This window comes from Canis aureus, chromosome 1 (genome assembly GCF_053574225.1).
Source record: "Canis aureus isolate CA01 chromosome 1, VMU_Caureus_v.1.0, whole genome shotgun sequence".
In the NCBI taxonomy this organism is placed as follows: domain Eukaryota; kingdom Metazoa; phylum Chordata; class Mammalia; order Carnivora; family Canidae; genus Canis; species Canis aureus.
In genome coordinates, this window is record NC_135611.1 from 112,091,468 (window position 1) to 112,117,300 (window position 25,833).

The 25,833-nt window shown below is 54.8% G+C and overlaps 2 protein-coding genes and 1 long non-coding RNA gene across 4 annotated transcripts; 2 read left to right on the forward strand and 1 right to left on the reverse strand.

The window, feature by feature from the left end:
• The first annotated feature begins 314 nt into the window (after positions 1 to 314).
• Positions 315 to 14,928, forward strand: CADM4 (cell adhesion molecule 4). Its single transcript, XM_077849475.1, has 9 exons — positions 315 to 416; positions 9,795 to 9,941; positions 10,263 to 10,415; positions 10,677 to 10,811; positions 11,350 to 11,514; positions 11,643 to 11,733; positions 12,090 to 12,262; positions 13,208 to 13,336; positions 13,888 to 14,928. The coding sequence occupies exons 1-9, from the start codon at positions 353 to 355 to the stop codon at positions 13,995 to 13,997; spliced, it is 1,167 nt and encodes a 388-aa protein (XP_077705601.1). The 5' UTR covers positions 315 to 352; the 3' UTR covers positions 13,998 to 14,928.
• LOC144284677 (uncharacterized) lies at positions 5,274 to 18,366 on the reverse strand. Its single transcript, XR_013353119.1, has 5 exons — positions 17,740 to 18,366; positions 13,003 to 15,609; positions 12,574 to 12,629; positions 12,023 to 12,284; positions 5,274 to 7,258 (listed from the first exon to the last, which is right to left on the reverse strand). It is a non-coding gene; the product is annotated as an uncharacterized LOC144284677 (long non-coding RNA).
• On the forward strand, positions 17,074 to 25,518 carry ZNF428 (zinc finger protein 428). Of its 2 annotated transcripts, none has more exons than XM_077849523.1 (3): positions 17,074 to 17,427; positions 19,934 to 20,138; positions 24,853 to 25,518. In XM_077849523.1, exons 2-3 carry the CDS (start codon positions 20,063 to 20,065, stop codon positions 25,353 to 25,355), a joined length of 579 nt encoding a protein of 192 aa, XP_077705649.1. In that variant the 5' UTR covers positions 17,074 to 17,427; positions 19,934 to 20,062; the 3' UTR covers positions 25,356 to 25,518. The 2 variants fall into 2 exon arrangements, with proteins under 2 accessions (XP_077705649.1, XP_077705659.1); XM_077849533.1 differs by lacking the exon at positions 17,074 to 17,427 and adding an exon at positions 17,784 to 17,921.
• The last annotated feature ends 315 nt before the right edge of the window (positions 25,519 to 25,833 follow it).

Sequence of the window (25,833 nt, forward strand, 5' to 3'; positions counted from 1 at the left end):
CTCTTCGCCCAACACCCGCAACCTCTGCCCTCACCCAGCACCCTCCCGCTCTCCCGCGCCCCCTGCACGCGCCCCCCCCGCATCCCCCCAGCTCTTGGGGGTCGCCCCTCCACCAGGACGCCCCCCCTCCCCCGCCCCCGCCCCCGCCCCCGGTCTCGTGGCCCCCGGGTCTCCCGCCTCTGCTGTCCCGGCCCGGGCCCCGCCCCGGCCCCGCCCCGGCCCCGGCGCCCCGCCCCCGGGCGGGCAGGGGGCGGGGCTCGGGGGCGGGGCGGGCGGCGCGGGCGGTGCAGGTGCCGGGCCGGGAGCGAGCGGCGGCGGCGGCGGCGGCGGCGGCGGTGGCGGCGGCGGCACCATGGGCCGGGCCCGGCGCTTCCAGTGGCCGCTGCTGCTGCTGTGGGCGGCCGCGGCGGGGCCAGGTAGGGTCGGGGGCCGGGGTCGGCCGGCCGGGCCGGGGCGGGGGGCGCGCTGCGGTGACAGCCCGGCTGCCGCGGGGCCGCAGAGGCCGAACAATGCGCGCGGGGCCGGGCCGGGCCCCCTCCCCGGGACAAAGCGCAGCGCGGGCCGGGAGCCGGGAGCCGCGAGCGGGGGAGGGGGCGCGGGCCCCGGCCGCTGTGCCGCAGCCCCCCCACCCCGCAGGCCCGGATCCTGGCGGGGACAAAGGGACCGAGACCACCCCCCCACACACAAGCCCGCCTGCTCCGGGCCGGTCCCGCTGTCCTTCTGTCCGGTCCCTACGTCCCTCTGTCCGCCTGTCTCCGGGTCTCTCAGTCTCTCTCCTTGTCTCCCTACCCTTGTCCTCTGTCCCTCAGTCTGGAAGTCCTGTCCCCCTTGCCTCCCTGTCCCCCACCTCTCCATCCTTCCTTTGTCCCCCACCTCGGTCCCTTGGTCTCGGTCCCTTTTTACTGGGTCACTCTGTCCCCCCATCATCCTCTCTATTCCCCCTTCTCTGTCCCTCTATATTTCTGCCCTCCCTCTCTGTCCCTGTCTCATTGTCACCCTTGTTTCTCTGTCCCCCATCTGTCCCATCCCCTCGTCTCTATCCCCTGTTTTTCTTGCCTATTTCTCTAGCCCCCTCTGTCACCTCTCTCCCTCATGCCCCCCATTCCATCCCCCCTCTCTCTGTCCCAGGGTGTCCCTGTCCACGGCCTCCCTGCCTCCCCTCTCTACCCTTACAACCTCTTCCATCTCCATCCTTCATTCCTCCATCCCTTTATCCCTCTGTGCCCCTGGAGAGGAATTGAGTCAGACAGGGCACCCTGAAGGGCCTTGGAGGGAAATGTGTGTGTATGTATGTGTGTGTGTGTATGTGTGCGGGGAAGTGTGTGAGGAACCTTGGCATGTGGGCACACACGTGGATTCAGCAAATGCCTCGCAAATGCTGCCCCTCCCCACTCATTCACACAGCCAGGCCGTAACTTGCAGAGAAGCCCCCCATCCAGGACATCCAAGGAGCCATCCACATGTTCTCATCCCACACTATGAAAAGCCGGAGACCTCCAAGATAGGGTGACCCTGAGGCTGGGGACAAGGTCAGGAAACGTCACCCACACACTCACACTCTCACACTGCATGTGCCTCAAACCTACCAGCGGTCACCCCCTCCCCGGTGAGGAAGGCCACTCTTAGGAGGAGCGGATGACTGGGAAGTGGCAGGGCAGCAGTGGAAGGGCAGGAAGCCATGGAACGATTTGGGAGAGGCGTGTAGCCAGATGGCACAGGGCTGGGAGCCTGGGTTTAAATCCCACCTCCTGCCATTTGCCCCAGCAGCGAATGTCAAGCACCCTCCTCTCTCTGGGCCTCAGTTCCCCTTTCTGTAAAGTGAGGATGTTGAACTCAGTGACCTGAAAGGTAACTCTAGCTCAGATATCCCAAGGGGTTTCTGGCAAGTTGAGTGCGGTTACAATTCACCCCCCCACCCCATCCCTGCAGGGTTTGAGGCAGAGTCTCCCTCTCATCAGGACAAGGCTAGGGGCAAAGCTGACCTCTCACGCTGCACCTTGCTTTTTCCTACAGTCTTCTGACATTGCTCAGAACTTTCATCATTTCTTCCATTCTTTGTAGCAGATATGCCACAATTTCCCAGATGAGTGCTTTGGTACCTTAGCTACATTGCTATCCAATTTTATTTTTCTTTCTTTTGTAGGCCCCAAAACCAGGTTCATAGAATCCTAGAACCTGCGAGTCCAGTAAATAAAGAACCTGAGGGTATCTTTAAACACTGACATCTTCAGGATTCTAGAATCCCAAAGTCTTTAGAATCTTGACACCTTTAAAATTGGAGAACCTTGATAGCGTTAGGATTCTAACCTCTTGACATCTTTAAGATCCTGAATCCCGACACCTCTGACATCCAGAATCTTGACAGCTTAGAATCATTGGATGGATTCTCAGAATCAGAAAAGGTGGCCTGAGATGACTGGAGACTCTTTTCTCCAGCATTCCTGGGAGGTGGCTTGATAGGCTGGTTTCTCCTTTCGTTGTAAAGTCACTGCTTCCTAGCACCCTAATCCCTTTTGTAAACTTTCTCTAAATTAAACAGTGTAGAGCTTTATAAGTTGGGAGAGAGCTGGGTGTCATGGGGAGCACTCTGGACTGGGAGCTGAGGCACCGGCTACTCTGGGGTAATTTTGTGTCAGCTCTTGTCACTCCCTGATCTTCATTTTCCCCTTCTGTACAGCATGGGCTAGGGAGCTGGAGTACATGGTGTCAGAGGGCCCTGTCTGCTTTCCTTCCCATTGGATATATCTGAATGACCTTGGCCACCAGCTTTTAGGGGTTGCCTGTGGTCCCCACATCATCTTCCTCTTAAGTCCACCCTCTTCCTCTCTCTCCTTGGCCAGCCAGCAGGAATGGAGATGGAAGATGGGGTCCATTTGTGCCCTTTCAAAAACGAATTCTCTCTTTCCTGGCTTACACATCTGCCAAGAATACTGGAGAAGGATGATGAGATTTATGCCAAAGGAAAGAAGGGCCCAGGGTAGGCAGGCGAGAGGAAGTGAGAAAGAGGGAAATACACCCTGCTTGCCCAGATGCATGCAGGCAGAACCAGAGATCCACAGACCAGGGATTGGATCGAGCAGAAAGGGGCTGAGGAAACAGATATCCAGATACAAAGACAAGACAGAGAGACTGTGAAGAGTTAGGGGGCTTTGTAGAAGGAGGGGGCTTGTTAGTGCCAAATGTTTTCCTCCCAAGTGATTCACTTTTCTCTGCTAAAGTTCCAATAGGCCACTCTGAGGGCAGGGGGACCTTCCCCCAATATGAGTCACCCCGGGGTACAGGTCTTGGGAGGTTTCTGTCACTGACCCCCACCCACCCATCGAGTCCCCAGAGGACTCGTTCAGAGGTCAGGTTCTGCAATGGATTCCAAGACCTTAGACACAGCAAGGCTTGGGCCTGGGGTGGGTTAATGTCGTGCGAGCCTGGCCTGTCCCCGACTTGGGAAACACAAAGGCAGCTTTCTCTCTCTGGGTGGGGGAGTTGAGGGGGGTGCTTGGAGACAGTCAGACTTGCCAGCACCCAATGGCCTATGGCATCAAGACCCAAGCACCCACTGGTTTCTGCCAGTGCAGACCCCAGGCCCATACCAGGCCCATAGGTCCTCTGGGAACCAGGCACCAAGGCTCCTCTGCAGGCACTCAGTGAGGCAAGAGGGCAGTGACAGAGCCTGGGTGCTCCTGGGAGGGGGTGAATAGAGGGCACTGGGGGTGGAGGATAGGACAGTGAGGGCTCAGTGCAGGCTCGCACCCTTCCGGGAGCAGGAATTCCCCTGTGACCCCACACCCAGGGGGAACCTCCCACCCCCGGCTGGGCCTGAGGCCTGGAATCTAGGGAGTTCCGAACATCCCAGGAACGTGGGGGCCACAGGGGGTACTTTGTGCGTGAGGTTGCTGACTCACCCCTACGCCCCCACCTGATGCTTGGTCCCTAGATAGGAGGGGGTTCAGGGGCTGCAGAAAGACAGGACTGTGGTTCTAAGGGTTGAGTCTGTGGACCGGAGTCAAGTTTCCAGGAGGGGAGGGGCTGGGGGCCAGGACTCCTGGGTCTGAGGGAGGAAGGGGCTGGGGGCCTGGACCCCTAGGTCTGAGGGAGGAGACCCTGGGGGCCTGGATTCCTGGGCCTGAGGGAGTAGGGAGCTGGGGACTGGACCCCGGGGTCTGAGTGAGGAGAGCCTGGGGGCCTGGATTCCTGGGCCTGAGGGAGGAGGGAACTGGGGGCCTGGACCCCTGGGTCTGAGGGAAGAGGAGCTGGGGGCCTGGACCCCTGGGTCTGAGGGAGGAGGGGGCTGGGGTTTTAGACTCCTGGGTCTGAGGGAGACAGCCAAGGGTCCCAGGCAGACACATGTGTCAGGGGGAGGAGGGGGCTGGGGGCTTGGACTCCTGGGTCTGAGGGGAGAAGAGGGCTGAGGGCCTGTACTCCTAGGAATGGAGGTACAGACTACTGAGTCCTGAGAGAGGAAGGGGCTGGGGGTCCCACTTCAGGTTTCCGATGGAGGAGGGGCTGGGACCCTGATGCCTAGGTCCTGCGAATACAGGCGCCTTCACAAGGCTGAGCTGGGGAAGAATTGATGCTTTGTGCTAGGATGTTCGGACTCCGCCATTGATGGGGGGCTGAGGGGGGGTTCATTCAGGACGCAGGGATGTACCACCTCCCTAGGGGAGGAAGTGGGGGAAGGAGGCATGAAACCATGAGCCCCCCTGGGGAGCGGATACAGAGGGGGTGGCTGTGACCTTCCCGGAACCATGACCTTGAGACTCCCTTGGGTATTCGCTGACTCAGGACCCAGGAAGTGCTCCCCCCACCCCCTTTAGTCTCCGTGGAAACATCCACCAGCTGTATACTCTGGACCCCTGGCTCCTGGGTCCTGACGGAGGAGGGGGCTGGAAGCCCAGACTCCTGGGTTTGAAGGGGAGAAGGCTGGGGCTCAGGACTTCTGGGGTTGAAGGAGGAGGAGGCTAAGAACCCAGACTTCTGGATTCTGATTGGAGGAGGGGGCTGGGAGCCTGGGCCCCTGGATCCCAGGGAGAAGAGGCAGTTGGGAGCTGGATTCCTGGGTCTAAGGGAGGAGAGGGCTGGATTCTGGGTCTCTACACATCACCTGCTCAGCCACTTTTTCCTAAGCTCTCCCCAGTCCGTTTTTCCAGGCACCATCCCCATGACGACTCTAGGCTGTCAACACAGTTTAAAGGGCCAGTGCCCCAGTCCCCAAAGCTTAGCCCTCTCTAGACCAGAAAGTCCCGCCTTCACCACCCCCCAACCCCCCAACCCCGAAACAAAAGCTCCTGGAACATTAATATTCTAGGCACAGACACTGTTGGTTACTGACTCCTCGAGAGGGGGAGGGAACAAGACAAAAGCCCCCCACCCTCACCCCATGTGCACCCTCAAGCAGAGAGCAGAGGAATAATTGCGGGGGGTGGGGGGGCAGATGCTGAGGTCCTGATGGCTCCTGGGAGGTGTTGAGTTTCTGCCAGTGGCCTGCCTGGGACCCCTGAGCCTCATTCTCCACATCTGTAAAATGGGGGGCTTGCAGTGGGTTAGCCCTGGGGTCCAAGATCCATGGATTTTTTTTTTAAGCATCAGAGTGTGCAGGCAGGCCAGTTTTCATGTGTATGGGCATGTTTCTGGAGTTATAATAACAGCAGCTTTGCAGGAAAGGCTCCCTGAGCTCCAGGCACTGGTCTAATCCCTATAAGACAGGCACTGGCATCCCCATTTTACACCAGAGCATCTGAGGCTCAGAAAAGTCTTGCCACTTGCCCAAGGTCACAGAGATGGCCTGTGGGCCAGCTGAGATCAACCCAGGTATTCACAGGGAGAATAACGATGTTGTAAAGTTGTTGTGAGGCAGAAATGAAATGCTGCCTGACACACACCCTTCATTCGTCCATCTCCCAGACACTGACCAAGTCTCAGGCCACCTCTAGGCACCAAGGCGACTGTGGTCAAATCAAGGGGCGCCATCCCTGCCTTCGTGGGGTGTAGATTTTACTGATGGGGGGGAAAGCACAATAAATAAGCAAATTAACAAAATAACTTCAGTGACATTCCTGTAGAAGAAAATAAAACCGGGATCCCTGGGTGGCGCAGCGGTTTGGTGCCTGCCTTTGGCCCAGGGCGCGATCCTGGAGACCTGGGATTGAATCCCACGTCAGGCTCCCGGTGCATGGAGCCTGCTTCTCCCTCTGCCTATGTCTCTGCCTCTCTCTGTATGACTATCATAAATAAATTTTAAAAAATTAAAAAAAAAGAATTAAAATAAAATAAAATAAAATAAAACCCATGGTGATGACATAGAAGGTGTTCTGGAGGAGGAGAGATGGGGTGTGAGTAGAGGTCTCATCAAGGAGGTGTGGATGTCAGCAGAGACCGGAAGGAGAGAGCAGGAGGCAGTCGTGGGAAGATCAAGGGCGAAGAACATGCAAGGCAGAGGGTAGTGCAAGGGCCCTGAGGTGGGATCAGGCTCAGGGAGTCTGAGGAATGTCAAGGCCAGTGAGCCTAGAGCGCAGAGAGTAGGGGGGTGGGGTGGGAAGGTGGGTGGTGGTGGCTGGAACTGCGGTCAGGGCAGGGCCAGGCCACATAGCACCCAGGGAAGGAGTTGAGATTTTATTTGAAGCATCATGGGCAGCCTTCAGAGCATTTTTAGCAACTTGATCTGATTCACCTTCTTGAAAAACCCATCTGGCTGCTGTGTGCAGAATGGCCTGAGGGGAGGCAGGCATGGAAGCAGGGAGCCCCCATGAGTAGCTCTAGAAGGTTAAGGTAAGAGACGGTGTCATCGGACTAGGGTGGTGGCAGAGGAGGTAAACAAAAATGAAATGATCTGGGATTTGCTTTAGAGGTGAATGGGTAGACCTTGCTGATGGGATGGGTGTCAGAGTGAGGGAAAGGTTTTTGGCCTGAGCAACTGGGTGGATGGTTGTGATATTTACTGAGATTGAAAAAAAAACACAGGAAGGAAAATCTTTGGTGCCAGGACTAGACATGCTAAGCTTCATATTCCAGGAGGTGCTAAATTAACCCCTAATAGTGTCTTAAATATTAAATATAACCCCCCTACAAAGCATTATATTGAAACCTAAGAGAAGTCCAGAAGTAGGCATCCAGGGGTTTTGAGGCAGCTTCACATCATCACCTGATAAGACTCAGGCATCTTCCAGCTCTTAGTTCTACCATCCCTACTGCCTTTGTCCTCTTGCCAAAATGGTTGCCAGAACTCCAGGCATCACATCTTAGTTCCAGGCAACATAAAGGTGACCTGGAAGAAAAAGGATTTGTCCACTTTCTTCGGGAAGTCCTCCCAAAATTACCACATGAATTACCAGAGAAAGTACTTATCCTTATATCAAACTGGACAAAACTTTGTCACGTGACCTCCCTTAGCTGCAAGGGAGTCTGGGAAATATCTTTTTCTGCTGGACATAGGGCAGCCATGAATACAATCAAGGTTCTTTTATGGAAGGGAAAAAAGGGAATTATGAATGCTGGGTAGAAAGCTAGCTGTCTCTGCCTCCATCCTCCAGAATTAATCTTTTCTACCCCTCAGCATCCAAATCAGGTTACCTAGTCCTCTTACAGGGAACATAACGCTTCTGATGGGCTATTACAGTGATTTGTGTGTACCTCCCCATAAATCTGGAAGGCCTTCCAGGGCAGGGACCTCATCTGACTCATCTCTGGGCACCCAGCCCCTAAACACCTACCTACTGCTCAGGAAACACTCAAATCAATGGGACAGAATGTAAGAGACACGAAGCTCTAGTTATCTCACATTGAAAGGTAAATAACCAGATCTGATCATGGCACTTTTCCTGCTTTATAACCTCCCTCCACCAGCCTTCAGGATAAAAGCTCATCTCCTAGCTTGGCATTTGTGGCCTGTCACAAATCCCAAGCACATCCCACAACCCCACCCAGACAGCCAGGGTGGAAAATATGGGTGCAAAATGCGGAACTAGGGAGCTCTGGATGCAGATCCTGGCCCTATCACTGCCTCTCTGACGACTGCCTTGAGCGAGTCATTTTCTCTCTCTGGACCAATGTTCTTATCTCTAAAATGGGAATTAAAAAAAAAAAACCCAGGGATTCATAACAGTGCCTAACTTAATTCAGGTATTGCGGTGATGAAGTGGGAATTGTATGGCTGATACCCTCAGCACAGAGCTTGGCACAGCGAGTCCCTAATAAACACTAGCTAGAGCTACCACTATGTGGTTACTTTATTTTGAAGATGACCGTGATAAATGATGCTGGTGATCCTGATGCTGATTAACCCCAGCTTTGAGCTTTACTCTAGGCTACTGCCTCTGCTAAAAGTACACCCTTACTAATCCCCTACCTTGCTCCTCTGATGGATTAATCAGGGTAGGTTAACTGCAATAACATGAGCCCTGAAAATCGCAACGGCTTAACAAAAAGGTGAATTTCTCATTCATGTTACAGTCCTGGGCAGGTAGGTCACAGGCGGCAGGGGGCAGTCAGTCAGGGCCCCGGGCTCCTTCTAGCTTGTGATCCTGTCCTTTAGACTCCTCGGGGGTCCTCTCCGTTCGTCCAGCAAGAAGGATGGTGAGTGATGTGAGCCAGGCTGGAAGGGGTGGGTCTCTGTTCCACCTACATCCCATGGGGCAGAGATTAGTCACATGGCCCCAACTAAAGTACGAGGGATCCTAGGAAATGTAGCCCAATCCTGTGTTGTACCAGTTAACTTTAGTGGTGTGACAGACCTTCCAAAATGTGGTAGGTTTTTTTTTCAAGATTTTAATTTTTTATTCATGAGAGACACAGAGAGAGGCAGAGACACAGGCAGAAGGAGAAGCAGGCTCCCTGCGGAGAGCCCAATGCAGGACTTTATCCCAGGACCCCAAGATCACGACCTGAGCCAAAGGCAGACGCTCAACTGCTGAGCCACCCAGGTGTCCCCAAAATGTGTTAGCTTTAAACGACAGTTGCATTATCTGCTTATGACTCTGGAAGTCAGAGATTTGGACTGGATTGGTTGGGCAGGTCTTCTCTTGGTCTCAGCTGGAGTCACTCATGTGGCTGCAGTCGCCTGAGGCTAGATGGGCCAGGATGGCCTCACTCACGTGACTGGCAGTTGGTGCTGGCTACTGGCTGGGCTTCTCTCTCCATGTGGTCCCTTACCTTCAAGGAAGCTAGTCTGGGTATCTTCACCTGATAGTCTCAGGGCAGCAAGAGGGTGTGAATGGAAACTCAAGGGCTGGGCTCCAGAACTCATACAATATCACTTTTAGGAAATTCTGTTGGCCAAGGCATGTCACAGGGTCTGCCCAGATTCACAGGGTCGGAGTGCCTCCTTAATGAGAGGAGGACCAGAGTCAACTTACAAAGGGAACGTACAAGGATGGGAAGAATATTGTGGCCGTCTTGGCAGGTAAACAAGGTGTGCCCAGGTGTGAACGATGGGATTTGGTGAACACATAGCAGTTTCCCACGCCTGGTGAACTGCTCACTCAAGATCTGGATCCAAGGGAGCTTTCTTCCATAGCCTTCTCTGATCACCCATCTATCTCCCTAGGCGGCCTTAGTCTCTCCCCTTCCTCTGGGCTCCCAGCGTGCCCTGTGCTGCCCCTACTAGAGCACATACCACTAGGTCCTGACTGCAGCTCCTCTGGAGCAGGTTTTCTCCATCTCCCAGAGTCCAGCCCTCAGGAAATGTTGGATGCAACGAAATGAATGAGAGGGGAAAGAGAGATTGGAAATTTGGATGGGAGAGGAATGGAGAGAGAAAAGACTGAATTGCAGCCCCGAACGAGTCTTTCTGTTTACTGGTCCAGGGGCTGGACAGGAAGTACAGACAGAGAACGTGACCGTGGCCGAGGGAGGGGTGGCTGAGATAACCTGCCGTCTGCACCAGTATGATGGTTCCATAGTTGTCATTCAGAACCCCGCCCGGCAGACCCTCTTCTTCAACGGGACCCGCGGTGAGTGCTGGGGTAGGGAATCCCACGTCTTGGGGGAGGAGGAGGGGTGGGTCCTGAAGGAGGACGGATGGAGAGTGTGGACTCTCCCGTCCTGACCGAGCATGGGAGCTAGGGGTCCGGACCCCTGGCCCTGTGTGTGGGCAGGAGGGCCTGAATCATTCTGGGTCCCCAAGGGAGTTCCTAGGTGGGCCCCTTGGATGCACAGGTACCGCTGGCTGGAGAACAGATGCAGAGCGCAGGTCTCTAAGCTCCAGGCGGAAGGCCCGGACCCCTGGGGCCAGGATTTCCCCGGCTTCATCCCTTCCTGCACGTCCTGTCTAGCCCTGAAGGACGAGCGTTTCCAGCTTGAGGAGTTCTCCCCCCGCCGCGTGCGGATCCGGCTCTCAGATGCCCGCCTGGAGGACGAGGGAGGCTACTTTTGCCAGCTCTACACGGAGGATACCCACCACCAGATTGCCACGCTCACTGTATTGGGTAACGCCTCCCTCTCCTCACACTCATCCCCTCCTCCTTTCTGCTCTGCCTAGCCCTTCTCCTGAGACCTGAGGTTTGGTTTTAGCCTGGTTGTTTTTATCCCCCTGGACACCCGGCCCCAGTAGACACGCCCGGCCTTCCAGACCGCCCAGCCCGTGTTTGATCTCTGCGCCCACCCCCGGACCCTCGTGCCCCCTGTTACGTTGGGTCCACCTCAGTGTCTCCGCTGAGCGCCCCCCCTACCTCTCTCCCCCTACGCAGTGGCCCCAGAGAACCCCGTGGTGGAGGTCCGGGAGCAGGCGGTGGAGGGAGGCGAGGTGGAGCTCAGCTGCCTAGTTCCGCGGTCCCGCCCTGCCGCGGTCCTGCGCTGGTACCGCGACCGCAAGGAGCTCAAAGGTACTACCTGGGGGGAGGAGGGGGCGGAGGGAGGGGTGGGATGACAGGAGGCGCGGCCTGGGGAAGAGGGCGCAGGCGGACACTGGCCCCTCAATTTGGAATGAATTGCTAGAGGAGAGGGCGTGGGAGTGGAAAAGGGAGGAGCTGGGGCGCCGGGTGGCGCAGTGGTTGAGCGTCTGCCTTTGGCTCAGGTCGTGGTCCCGGGGTCCTGGGAGGGAGCCAGGCAGGGAGCCTGCTTCTCCCTCTGCCTGTGTCTCTGCCTCTTTCTCTGTGTCTCTCATGAATAAATAAATAAAATCTTTAAAAAAAAAAAAAAAGAAAGGAAGGAAAGAAAGGAAGGGAGGCGCTTTGGGAGGAGGCACCTGCGGCCGGGAGCGCGGCTCGGAGGCCCCGCGGCGAGGCCGGCGGACAAGGGGCGGAGCCGGGGGAGGGGCCTGCGTTGGTTTGGGCCCGGGGAGCGGGGTGGGTGCGCTCGCTCCCCTCGGTGCGCGGAGCCGCTGGAACCCTGGCGTGACGGCGTCCCCGCCGGGCCTGGCAGGGGTGAGCAGCGGCCAGGAGAATGGTAAGGTGTGGAGCGTGGCGAGCACCGTGCGGTTTCGCGTGGACCGCAAGGACGACGGCGGTATCGTCATCTGCGAGGCGCAGAACCAGGCGCTGCCCTCCGGACACAGCAAGCAGACGCAGTACGTGCTGGACGTGCAGTGTAAGTGCCCGGCGGGCCGGGACCCCGGGGACCCGAGGGTCCCAAGGCCAGCTGCTTGCCCCCCGGGAGGGTGGCCAGCCCCGCGTGTGGGCCGCACCACCACTCTCCCATCTCACTGCCGCCCACAGACTCTCCCACGGCCCGGATCCATGCCTCCCAAGCTGTGGTGAGGGAGGGAGACACGCTGGTGCTAACGTGTGCTGTAACGGGGAACCCCAGGTGAGCTCCTGGTCCCGACAAGAAGACGACTGGGGACTCGGACACCTGTGTCTCGGGAAAGAGGGACACTGTGAACAGAGGGGCCTGGGCCCCTGACTTGTGCGTCCCGAGGGAGGAGGAGTCTGGGGGCTTGGACTTGTGGATCTAGAGGAAGGAGTCTGGACTCCGGGATTGTGCGGGGCGGGAGGCTAGGATTCTTGAGACTGGTGTGCGGTGGAGGCTGGGTCCGGGGCTGTAGGTTTTATTGGAAGGATGGGGCCAGTAAGATGCTACTTAGGAAGATGATTACCGAGGAAGTCAGAACTGGATGTTGGCACTCGTGTCCCCAACTTTCACTATGCTTTACTCACGCCCAGGCCAAACCAGATCCGCTGGAACCGCGGGAACGAGTCTTTGCCAGAGCGGGCCGAGGCGGTCGGGGAGACGCTTACGCTGCCAGGCTTGGTATCAGCGGATAACGGCACCTACACTTGCGAGGCGTCGAACAAGCACGGCCACGCGAGGGCGCTCTATGTACTCGTGGTCTACGGTGAGGGCGGGCCGCGGCAGGCCTGGGGGCGGGGCTCAAGGTGGGGGCGGGGCCTCGTCGAGGTCTCCGGGAGTCCTGGGCGGGGCGGGGCCTTGGGAGTGGGCGAGCTGGATTGGACGGTTCCAGGCCCGCCGGGGGTGTTTGAGGGGCCTGGGCAAAGGGTGATTCCTTGGGGTCAACAGCCAACAGAATTCCTGGAGTTCTGCGGCCAGATTGACCATCTGGGTTCAGGCTGGGCTCTGCAGCGTCCCATATGGGTAACTTTGCATGTTAGTTTCCTCGCCGGTTAAGTGGAAATAAATAGCACCTACCTCATAGGGCTGTGAAGATCATTCGAGCTAAATATACAGAGCGGTGGGAGTGGCCCCTAGCACAAAATAAGTGTTACGTGTTTAGCCTTTGTGACAGCAGGGCAGGAATTTTAGAAGTTGTTGGGCCCTCGCAGAGGGAGAGGCAGGCTCCCTGCGAGGAGCCCCAAGCGGGACTAGATCAGGACCCCCGGATCGCGACCTGAGCCAAAGGAAAGACGCTCAACCGCTGAGCCACTCAGGCGTGCTCTGCATTTTAGATGCCCGGAGCATTTTAGACAAGATGGGAAGGGACTTGGACCTGAGGTTCTGTGGGTCAAAGGAGTGGAGGGAAAACGGATGTGCTGTATCTGTTCTTTGGGGATGGGGGTGGGTGGGCAGAAGCGGGATAGTATCGGCGAAATGACTCAGGGCCTGGGTCGGGCAGCGTACCAACCAACATGCACGCATTCTTCGTGGGAGTGGAGCATCAGGAAAGTCTGGAGCCAGGACAAGGGGCCAGAAGTGGCAGTGATTTGAGGGCCGTGACGCGTACAGGCGCGGCTGGTTGTGTGCATTGGTTTATGAGATCAGCAGCGGTGGGGCCGGGCTGGGACCGTCCTCTGATGACCTGGTCCTGCGCCCTGTCCCTCTGCAGACCCGGGTGCGGTGGTAGAGGCTCAGACGTCGGTGCCCTACGCCATTGTGGGCGGCATCCTGGCGCTACTGGTGTTTCTGATCATATGTGTGCTGGTGGGCATGGTCTGGTGCTCCGTACGGCAGAAGGGTGAGTGGGGGTGGGGTCTGAATCCAGCGAGGGGTGTGGTTTGGGGGTTCGGACGGGGGCGGGGCCCAGAGCCTGGGTTGGAAATACGGCAGGCGTGCAGCCAGGAGATTAGGGGTTGGGGGTAGGGAGACTAACATCCGGGATTCGAGACCTGGGGGGACCAGAGGCCAAGATTCCAAACGGGCGGACCTTGGCCGCGACTCTAAAAGGGATGAATCGTTGAAGGTGAATTAATTCACCCTAGGTTTGAATAAAACAATTTATCTTCCTAATTGTTGGATTTGTTGGGAGCAGAGCAAGGGGACACCACTGAGAGAACGGATAAGGGTGGTCTTTCAATGAACTTGTGGAGTCTTCCTAATTCTGCTTTTACCTCTTTCTCTGCCCCTGTTTCGCTATGCCCTGGCCTTGATTCCCTCTCCCTGTATGTTCTGTTTCTCCATCTTCCTTCCCCTGGTATGTCTTGTCTGTCTCCCTCTTCCCGTATATCTCTGTCCAACTCCTGCATCCACATACATGTCGCCTCTGCCTGGGGGTCTGTAACCCCTCAGGCTCCTATCTGACCCACGAGGCCAGTGGCCTGGATGAGCAGGGAGAAGCAAGAGAAGCCTTTCTTAATGGCAGCGACGGACACAAGAGGAAAGAAGAATTCTTCATCTGACCCCACCTCCACCCAGGCCTGGGCCTGGTCCTGGGCTGGGGTCTACCCCACTGCCAGCTGCAAAGACATTTACCAGAGTCTGGGATGGTGGGCTTCTCCCCCCACCACTAACACCTCAGACATTTGGGCAGGGATGGGGGTGTCGGATCCCGGGTCTCTGCAAGGGCCAGAAGCAAGGGCCCAGAGGTCTGGGCCCCCCAGGGGGCAGGGGCTGAAGGTCCAAACCCCCCAAGTCCAGGGAGGGCGGTAGGGATTGGGTTGGGGGAAGATAACTGGGGGAAGGCCAGGGCCCCTAGGCTGCAGAACCAGGTCTTGTGGGGAGGGGGTCAGATTCTGGGAAGGGTGGGGTGGGCAGGGAAGGGGAACACAGATTTCTTTGGGGGTCCTAGACCCCATGCCAGCCATTGTAGGAGTTCCACAGAGCTCTGGGCACCTCTTTGCAAAGCCATGTTTGCACGGTGGGGGTAAGGGTGGGGGGAGGGCATGGAAACAGGGATTCTGTGTCTTTGTGTCATAACTTTGATGGGGGTGGTGAGGGAGACAGCCCCAACTATTTTCTCCAATCCCCAGGTTCCTGGGCTCCCCATCCCTCCACCTCTCCCCCCCCTCATATCTGTCCTATCCATATTTGTCTCCCTGTCCACCCACTCCTGGGGGGCCTTCCCCATCTCTCCTCCAGGCCCTCCAGGGAGAGGGAAAGGAGTTTGGGGGGGTGCGTTGGTCTCTATGGTTTTTATATATAATATATTAAAAAAAAATTAAAAATCTGTATGAAAATATCAGATTGCACCCCCCTCCCCTCTTTCCTGGCTTTTGCCCCCTTTTTCTTGTAAAAAAAAACAAAACTAAACAAACACATTTTGTACAGGGAGGGGAACGGGGAGGGGGTTTGGCAATCCCACTAACCACCATTAAACTGAGGAGAGAACAAGTGTCTGGGGTGGCTGTGTGTCTGTCCCTCTGCCCAGAGCTGCACCATGTTGGGAGGGGAACTGAACCAAAGGAGGGAGGAGGGAGAGGAGTAAGATGGCTGCTTGTGGATGGTACAAGCCAGGAGAGGGCCCTTCCCTTTTCAAGGGCACCTCCACCCTTCTAAGAAATATGCTTTTTTTCCTGGCCACTTCAGGTGCCAAAAGTCACTGAGTCTTGTCTCTTCAGTACCCACTGAGCTACCCCGTCCCCAGCCAATGGCCCGAATCCTTCCCCTGGTTTACCCCTATCCCTGACATCAATCTCCAAAGGATCTTGCAATTAACTCACATCGCACCCTTATAACACCTGCCCCTGCTCTGCTCAAAACCTTTCCCTAGCTCCCCATCACCTCTAGGTCAAGTCAAACCACCTTAGCCTGGCATTTCCTGCTCCTCATTCAGTCAACTAAATTTTAGGTGAGTGATTCTAATTTTAGACTAAAACGTATATTGACCTCTTTGTGCCAGGTGCTGCTCCAAGATCTGGAGATGCCATAGTGAATAAAACAGGCAAATATTAGGTGTTCTAGATGCCTTAGCACTAACCTGAAACTTGATCCTGTTCTAGGCACTGAGGACCCAAAGAAAAAGGAGGGTGACTCCATTCTTACCCTCACGCAGAGCTTCCATGAGGAAAACGACTGCAGCAAGGAAGCAAAAAAAAAAAAAAAAAAAAATTTCAGATTGCCATAGGTGCCCTTAAGATAAAATGCAGAGTAAGGGGATATGGAGTATTATTAACTTATCATGGAAAACTTTGAACACAGAAGTAAACAGAACAGGACAATGAAGTCCCATGCACCCTTCACCCCAGCTTCCACAACCATCAATTTGTGGCCAGTCCTGCTTTATCCACAACCACACTCACTTCTCTACAGCAAATCTGGAGGTACCATCTTTGAAAGATCAAGGAGAACCTGGCTGATTGACACCTGTGCCAAGATATGAATGATGAGCATAAGATCAGCTATTCAAAGATCAGCGGGAAAAGCATTTTCAGGCAAAGGGAACAGCAAGGGCAAAGGCCTGACGTGGTAAAGAGATTGCAGAGTTTGAGGGGAAGTGGAGCTAGACTAGAGTGGATAAAGAGAGATGAGTGAAATCAGAGACAAGAAGGGGGAGATCATGTGTATAGCTTCACAGCCATGATAGAGTTTGAGTTTTTTTCTAAGTGTAATGAGAGCTCATTGGAGAGTTCTGTGCTGGAATCTGAGTCAATTTCCAGGAAGCCCAGAACCCTGCAAAAGTTTTCTATATCGTCAGCATCAGCGTAGTCTGGCTCCTCACCTATAGGAGCCCCTTCCCCTCTCTTTTTAAATATTTTTAAAAATTTATTCATGAGACACAGAGAAAGAGGCAGAGACATAGAGGGAGAAGCAGGCTCCATGCAGGGGGCCCAATGTGGGACTCAACACAGGCACCCCGGGGAACCCTCTCAATTCTGTTTCAGACATACTATCGCTTTCTCAATCAAACCATGCACTACTTTTTGCCTGGAGGCTTCTACCCTTGCTGTTCCCTCTGCCAGAAAAACTCCTATCCTGGTTGGCTTCTATTCATCCTTGGCTTAAAGATTACCACCTCTTGGAAGCCTTTCCAAGCTGGGGTACGCACCTCCTCTGGCTCCCACAGTTTCCTATACTCCACTCATCCCAAGTCTGAACACTGGGTTGTGGTTCTGACTTTGTATGGCTCCCCTTCCTTTGATTGGGGTGCCATGAGGGGCCAGGTTTGTCTCCATACTGCGGAAACCACAGTGCTCACCTGCACAGGGCTTGGCACAGGAGAGAGCAGTAAATATTTATGCTGGGGGTAGAGGAGGGCTTGTGAGGGTTTGGTAAGTGTCTTGGCCCTTGTGCCCCCTCTCCGGATGCAAACTGATGCCAACTAAAACAAGGCCACCCACTCCGCGCTAGTCCGCAATCCGTGAGCGCATGCGCTTTGTTCAGGAGCGCCCCCAGCCGCCCCCCCACCCCATATGCTAATCACAGCGTTCTGGAGTACGGCCTCTCCGGGGAATATGCAAATTGCCCCTTCACCGCCGTAGGGCTCCTATTGTCCCTCACTAAGATTATGCAAATAAGCAAGCCTCAGGTCCAGGATCCCGGCCTAGCCGGCGGCCCCCAGCCCCCAGCTCATTCCGTTTTCTAGAAGGCGCGTTGCCGCTCGCTCACGCACGCGCAAGCCTTGCAGTTTCTGGTTCCGTCTAGCTGCGGACTGTACCAAGTAAACCCGGACAGCGAGGGGCAAAGCCCGGAACCCCCTGCGCGGGCCTCGTCGATGGCCCGACTCACGGAGCCCCTCTTCCCACCGAGCGATGGGAATGGTCCATCTCGCCGCGCAAGCGCCCTAGGCTCCTCTCGCCGCTTTGCACTCCCTCCTCCCCGACTTGCAGCGCAGGCGCAGAGCCCAGGCGTGCAGCCGCCGCCGCCGAGCCAGAGCGGGGGCCGCTAGCGCCGGTGAGTGTCCGGGATAGGGGTGCGCGGGGCATGCTGGGAAGCGGGCACTACGGCACCGCTGCATGATGGGAATGACGGCTCCCGTCACCGGGGCGAGCAGGCAGCCGTCTTGGCCCGCGACGGCCGGAGGGCGAGACCCGGGCTCCCTTTTCTCCCCCCAGCGCGGCTCCGTGCCGTCCTGGGGCATCCTGGGGGAACGGGACGCTCCGCCCTAAGGCATTGTGGGAGCCGGTCTGCTGGTCGTTATGGGCCTAGTGCATTCTGGGAAGGATTATAGCTCCTTGTGGGGAACGAGTCCCTTTTGTCACACACCTTCCGCTGAGCATCGCGGAAGCCTGGCGTGCTTCGACGCCGAACGCCTCGGAAGGTGGTCGCTATAGGCCCGAGGCATCCTGGGAAGAGTTGCCGCAGGGCATTGTGGGGACTGGTCCTTATCGTCCTGTGTGAGGGTTTGCTCTGCCCCCTTGCCCCAGCCTTGTGGGAGCGCGTGCCTAGTATGTTCACGCAGGGCATCTTGGGAGTTCGGTGCTGTAGGTTCAGGATGTAGTAGGGCCTTGGCGGGTTTTTTTCCTTGTGATGGTGAGGGAGCCTCATTTGTGCCCCTTTAGAATTCTGGAAGCCAGTATGGCCACCGTAGTTGTAGGAATGGGACCAGCGCACCAAAGAATGTCTCCACTTGACATCTGGAAAACTCTGGAAGGCCCTTGTGTAATGTGGGTTTGGGGGGAAGGTAGGCTGGACTGGTAAGCAATGTCTCCTGGTAATCTCTTGGGAAACCCTGATTGTAGCGTGTGGTTGCCAGGTAACATAGAACGTCCAGTTAAATGTGAATTTCAGATAAATAACCTTTTAGAAACGTGTATCCCAAATATTACATGGGACCTATGTATATTAAGTAATTTCCTGCTTATCTGAAATTCGAATTTAACCAGGCATGGTCTGTTTTTATTTACTGAATTTGGCAAATTTATCCTGGCATAAAGTAGAATTCCCAAATTAGATGGGACCCAACAAGTAGTATGATATCATGACAATTCTCCTCTGCAGATTATGAATCTCCCATCCTTAAAGCCCAGATCCAGGTGTCCTTAGAAAACTCCCCTGCTTGCTACCAGCCCTCCCATGCCCCAGTCTCCTCCAGGCTTCACTTTTTTTTTTTTCTCTTTTTCTCTATCTTTAGCCCCCAGCATTAAACTTGACTTCCAGGCTTTGAAGAGATTGTGTATTTTCCACCATTGTATACCCAGTACCCAGCACAGGTCTTGGTATAAAAAGGTGTAGCTAAAATAAAAAAAAAAAAAAGTGTAGCTGAGGCTGCCAGCCCTTTCACTAACTTACTCTTCCTGGCTTTCTACTGCCAGTGAGTGCAATGGGAGACAAAAGAACTGTGTGTGTGTGTGTGTGTATGTGTGTATGTGTGCGTGTGTGTGTGTGCGCAGCACATGGATGTATTGGTGAAGAAGGATAGGAGAGAAAGGAACCCCTTCTGGGAAGGGGTAGAGATGGTATTTGGGCTTTGAGGTGGGCTTTGGAGAGTGCATAGGAGTTCACCAGGCAGACTAGGGGAAAGAAGGACATTCTAGACAGCAATAGCAGGATTTGCTAAGACCCACAGATATGAAAAGTCCTGGTGTCCCCAGGGAGAGATGAGAAGTCTGTAATGGCTGGGGGTTTATAGGAATGGTTACAGGTGGAAGTATTAGCAGCCACTGTTACTGGAGTACCTGCCACATACCAGCAGTTTATACTGAATGAGCCTAATGAATCTTCAAAAAGTTTTTTCAGTCAGGGGATCGTTTTATGAGAGGTAGGATAACATCAAATCCTAGTTGGTATGACTTGAACTACTTGCTAATCACCTCTGTGTCTCAATTTCCTCGTGTACAAAGGAGATGATAATCTCTCAACATAGTTATAAGGACTACTTGAGTTAAGCTCTGGAAGCCTTTTTGTACTGAGAAGGATACAGGCTAGAGAAGTTAAGTCCTTTGCTTGAAGCTACACAGCTAGACTGGCAGATTAGGGTTCAGACCTAGACTCTATCTTGCCAAGGTGTAGAACTAGGGCTGACACCAACCAGTGCTGTCATACACTTGTTTAAATATTGAAGTAATTTTAGACGGATTGGTGTGTCACCACTACCTCAAGTAATTCCCTACCTTCCATCTGCCACTTTGGACCCTCCCCCAGCTCTAGACTTTCTCACAAACCGGCAACTAAAGTGTTTTTTTTTTTTTTTTTCTAAAGTGTTTTAATTCCTGGCATAGGACCATGTTCCCTTCGGTTCTGACTGGTACCCACACTGGTACCTGCTGCTAAATTTTTGGAATATTACCTTCCCCGCTCCACTGACAGCTTTGTTGCCCAGATGGGGGAATTAAGATCTATAGAAGCAGGGTCTGTCTTTTCCTTTCCCCCAGCACTGAGCACACAGCTGGGCCTGGGGAGGCAGATGCTAATGTAAAAATTTATTGAGTCACCACAGGCCTTTCCTTCCCCTGCTCAGCATCCCGCTCTACTTGCCGACGTCCTGCACTGGAGAACTTGTGACCAAGGTGTGGCTGTGAAGAGCTGGCCGGGGAGGGACTCTGCCTAGCTGCTCCACTGCTCCTGTCTCCTGTCCCCTCCCCTGGCCATGACAGAGACCCGTGAGCCCACTGAGACTGGGGGCTATGCCAGCTTGGAAGAAGATGATGAGGACCTCTCTCCAGGTGAGGCAGCCTTAGAGATGGTGGCATTACCTTGATTATCATCCTGGCTTGGAATTGGGGCTCCACTGAGCAATCTAGATGGGGAGTGGTCCCTTGTCTCCCTAGGTGTTCCATTCTGACTGGGACTGTGTTCTCTGCTAGTGGAATCCTTCTGGCTGAGACTTCTGGGCATTGTAGATTGGCTAGGATTGTTCTCCTTATCAGGGGATCGAGATCGGCTGTGGCGTCTCTCCTTGCTGTATGTTCTAGATCGGCTGTGGCCTTTCTCCTTGCTGGGGTTTCGGGATTGGCTGTGGTCTCTGTCCTTGCTGGGGGTTCGAGATTGGCTGTGGTCTCTGTCCTTGCTGGGGGTTCGAGATCGCCTGTGGTCTCTCTCCTCTTGGGGGGTTCTGGATCGGCTGTGATCTGTTTCTTTTCTGAAGGTTCTGGATTGGTTGTGAGCTCTCTTTTTTCTGAAGGGACTATGATCTCTCTCTTTTCTGTGGGTTCCAGATTGGCTGTGATAGCTTTCCTTGCTGGAAGTTCTAGATCGGCTGTAATCTCTTTCTTCGCTGGAGGTTTCAGAAAGGCTATAACTTCTCTCCTTGCTAGGGGTTCTAGATCGGCTGTGACCTCTCTCCTTGCTGGGGGTTCTAGATGGTCTATGACCCCTCTCCTTGCTGGGTGTACTAGATCGTCTGTGATCTCTCTCCTTGCTGTGACTTCTTTCCTGTCTGGGGGTTCTAGATTGGTTATCATTTTTTCCCTTGCTGTGGGTTCTAGATCGGCTGTGTCTTCTCATCTGACTAGGAGTTCCTTTCCGGGTACGACTTCTTGCCCTACTATGATTCCTCTTCCAGCTGTGACTTCTCTCCCTGCTGTGGGTTCTCTTCAGACTGCGACTTCTTGCTCTTCTGGGCGTTCTAGACCGGCTGTGACTTCGGGTCCTGCTGGGGGTGCTAGACTGGCTATGACTCTGGGTCCTGCTGGGTACACTATCCTGGTTGTAACTCTTGACCTTGCTAGATACTTCTATTGGGCTGTTACTCCATTCCATGGTAGGGGTGACCATCTGACTATAACTTCTCACCCTCCTCGATGATGACAGAGACTGGCTGTGACTTTTCTCCTCAAAGAAAGTTCTACTGGGGCTGTAGCTCTTTGCCCTGCTTAGGGTTATAGCCAGCCCGGAACTCTTCCCCAAGCCTGAGGCCCCTGGTGAGCTATCACTCTTCTCTCTGTTCGTATTTCTGGGCTGGCTCTTACTTCTTTCCCGGTTGTTGTTTCTAGGCCTGCTGTAACTCTTGCCCCTATTCTGCTTTTTCTGGGAGGTAGGAGTTCTTGCCCGGTTGGGCCCACCGGGTGTACCATGAGCTCTCACCCTGGTCATGGCACTGGCCCTGCTGGGTGACCTCTTGGAGCTGCGGCTGCCCCTTCTGCCAGGAGTCCTGCCCCGGCTGTGTGTGCCCCTCCACTGGTGGCGTCGTACACCACTGGCCTTGCTGACTTTGCTGGCCCTGGTGTCAGTGCTGGCCTTGCTGGGTGTTCTTACCCTGCTGTGGACTCGGGACTTGCTGCTGGGCTGCTTAGAAGTGGCTGTCCTTGTACTTGCCCACTTGGTAGACTTGGAACTGCTTGGGCTTGTGACCGAGTTGGGGGCTGTGGGCGGCTTGGTAGGCACCGAGGAGCTGTTGGGCACTGCCAACTTGGTGGTCTTCAAGGAGGCAGGAGGCTTGGGAGGCCCTGTGGACATCGAGGGTCCAGTGGATTCTGGAGACATGCCGGGCTTTGAGGATCTCGTAGGTGGAGAAGGCATGGTAGGTGCAAAAGGGCCTGTGGACCACAGGCCCTTCAAATCACAGTGGACACGAAAGGCCTGGTAGCCATGGACAACGACCTGATTGCCTTTCCCAAGCCAACCGCATGAAGTCATAGTGGGCATTGAAGGCCCTGGAGGGCAGGTGGTGTGAAGTCAGGTGGGAGGAGAAAGAGGGGTAGGGCCTCAGCCCAAGACTAGAGGGGTTTCCTCTGTGTTTGGCAGCCATTCAGCAAGTGTTTCTGAGGCCAACTGGGGACTCTGCATTGCTGAGGACATGGAGATGGGTCAGACTCAGGCCCTGCCTTCTAGGAATCTCCCATCTCCAGGGCACTTCCCAGGTGGTCAGGATGTGTTGGGGTTCAGGCTGGGGGGTGGGGCAGGGGCAGAGGTTCCCAGATAAGAGAGAGACACCACCTGAGGAGTCAGGGAGGACCTCACAGAGAAGGTGATGTGTGATCTGGGATTGAAAAGAGGAACAGGAGTTTACAAATGGAGAAGAAAAGGAGAACTGCTGGAGCAGTTTAGCACCACCTTCGGCCCAGGGTGTGATCCTGGAGACTCGGGATCGAGTCCCACGTCAGGCTCCCTGCATGGAGGCCTGCTTCTCCCTCTGCCTGTGTCTCTGCCTCTCTGTGTGTGTCTCATGAGTAAATAAATAATATCTTAAAAAGAAGAAGAAGAAGAAGAAGAAAAGGTCACCAGGTGAGAGAAGAGCAGAGGGAAAGTCCTCAGGGTACCCATGTTCACCGAACCCACATGTCCTGGGCTGGGCAGCGTTGGGGACCCCATCTAGGACAGTCACAAGGGGAGACACTGGACCAGTGGGAACCGGGGTGGAGGGAGCCACCGCCAGAGAGGACAGAGCCTGTGCTGGGTCCTGAAGGATGAGCAGGAGGTCGCCAGGTGGACAGCGTGGGAGACAGCCTTTCAGGCAGAGGGACCAGCCCATGCCAAGGACTCCGGAAACTGTGTTAAATGGCAGAGAGACAGCAGGATGGAGGCAGGGGCAAGGAAAGAGAGAAAGCTGCGGGGAGGGACATTCTGCCAACATTTACCACCTATTCTGAGCTGGGTGATGCCAGGGACCCGGCAGTGAGTCAGAGCACGCCTGCCCACCCCCACCCCACCCTGTCTGGTGGGAGAGGCTGTGTACCGGCTCAGCCCTCAGGGCTGGGGTGAGGACAGCCAGAGGGCAAAAGACAGTGAGTGGCTGCTAGAATGAGATCTGGGACAGCCTCAGGGAGGAGGGAAGCTTCCTACTGGGTCCTAAAGAATGATGGGGAAAACCAGGGTGAGACATTCCCAGCAGAGGGAACAGTATGTGTGAAAGCCTCAGAAGAGGTTTGCTAAATTGAATGCCGGCACAAAGAAGGCGTTCTAGATGTTAGAGATGCATCCATGAACCAGACAAAGTCCCTGCTCTGGGGGACAGACGGTAAGCATCCAAGTCAATGTTGCATATAGTAAGTTGAGGAGAGTTAGGGGCATAGGGAGTGCTGGGCAAGGATTGCCAATCAGATAGAGTGGTGAGGGCATCACTGAGAAGGTGACACTGGAACAGAGACCTGGCGGTGGAAGGAGCAACACCTGGTCCATCTGTAAAAAGGGTAGCAAAGGCTCTGGGGCAGCACATGCTGGAGGGAGGGGTTGAGGTGGCAGGAGGAGCCCAGTGTGATTCACTCAATTGTAAGAGGACCCCTCTGGGCTGCTGGAGGAAATTGAAGGAGGAAATTGCAGGATGGACACAGGCTCGGGGATGCTTTTGACAGGCGCCTGATGTATTTCCCACACTGCTGCCACTGCAGTGGGGCCCCCCTCCTCCCTGACCAGCACTCTCATGTGCACCCCCTATTATGACTGCTGATGGCACCCTTTCCTGTACATTGACTACAAATTGTTTTCCTTTTTTTAAATCTGAACTTGTCCTAGACATGTCCTACATGCCTACAAAATCACGGTAATATATCTGGACTAACAAATATTTTAGGGGTGCCTGTGTAGTGCTGTCACTTGAGCGTCCAACTTTTGGTTTCTGCTCGGGTCAGGATCTCAGGGTGTCAGATCACACGCTTTCTCTCTCTCTCTCTAAAAGGAAATAAATCTTTACGAATGAACATTTTAACTCACTTAACTATGTATAAATGTGTATACCACACATATCAAAGTACATATATGTATGTGTTTTAAGTTGCTTGAAGACGGGTTTGTCTCCCTAAAATGAACCAGTGTAGTCCATCGTCCCTGTTTAGCTTTCCCTGTTAGAGCTGTGTGACTAGAGGCAAGTGAGTCACCTAACTGCTCTGTACCTCGGTTTCCCATTTGTCACTTAGCGTTAATAACAGTACTTCCTTCCAAGGGTTGTTATAAGGCTTAGATAGATTACTATATAAGAACAAGTTTCTTTCTTTTTTTTAATTTAATTTAATTTAATTTTAGAGCACATGTATGTAGGCATGGGGGTAGGGAGCAGAGGTAGAGGGGGAAGGAGAGAGAATCTCAAGCAGACTCCCCATTGAGCACAGCACCCCCCAACTTGGGGTTCCATCCTACCACCCAGAGATCATGACCTGAGCCAAAATCAGGAGCCCAACACTTAACCTCCTGAGCCAGCCAGGAGCCTCAAGAACAGAGTTCTTAAAATAGCAAGAAACACTGTTACTGTGTTCGTTACTGCTACTTTGTCCTTATTAAACCTCTGAGAGAGGCAGTTCTTGCAAGACATTCATTTGCTTAGACACTGAGTACCTACTGTGTGCCAGGCGGTGTTCTCCATGCGACTGGGGTTCACTGTGGGTGAAGAGCAGGGTTGTGTCCAGGCTGCCCCCTCCATGCTTGGCAAGTCTGAATAAGGCTTAGCGAAGGGCAGAGCTCTCTGTCCTCAGATGCCTCTGTCTTTTCCCCTTCATCCCTCTGCAGGCCCTGAGCATTCCTCTGACTCTGAGTACACTCTCTCAGAGCCAGACTCCGAAGAGGAAGAAGATGAGGAGGAGGAGGAGGAGGAGGCTACTGATGATCCTGAATATGACCCTGGCTACAAGGTGAAGCAGCGCCTGGGGGGGGGCCGGGGGGGCCCATCTCGTCGGGCCCCCCGTGCAGCCCAACCCCCAGGCCCCCCAGCCCAGCCCTGCCAGCTCTGTGGCCGCTCACCCCTTGGGGAGGCCCCACCAGGCACCCCACCTTGCCGGCTCTGCTGCCCTGCTACAGCCCCCCAGGAAGCTCCAGCCCCTGAAGGCAGGGTCCTCGGGGAGGAAGAGGAGGAGCCACCTCGGGTTGGGGAGGGCCGACCAGCTGGGAGGGAGGAGGAGGAGGAGGAGGAAGAGGAGGAGGGCACTTACCACTGTACAGAGTGTGAGGATTCCTTCGACAACCTCGGGGAGCTGCATGGGCACTTCATGCTGCATGCCCGGGGTGAGGTTTAGGCAGAGATCCCACCCAGGGAGCTTGGCAGAAGGGGTGGGGTGGGAGGAGGGGGCTGAGGAAACTGGGGTAGTCATAATGGTCATGGGGGATGGGGGTACCGCCGATGTGTGTCGTCTTAGCAGTAGATGTGTGAAGCCCAGAATAAAAGCCAAATTCTGTGTGTGTCGGTCCAGCGTGTTTGGTGTGTGTGTATGCATGTGTGCATGTGTGTATACACTTGAGTGTGTGAGGCATGGGCCTGGGGACTTATTTCCCCCATCCCCTGGGTCTCCTCCCTGGGGGAACTGTAAGAGCACTGTCACCAAGACTTTTAACATTTACTGAATGCTTGTGTGGTTTCCATATATTTACTCAGAGACCCCATGATGTGCGGGCTCAACTCAACACAACGAAGTTTCACACTCACGTAATAATGTTTCAGGTTGGTAGGCAACCCTTCTCCACACAGTGATTTGAGGACGCAGGCCATCCCTTAGC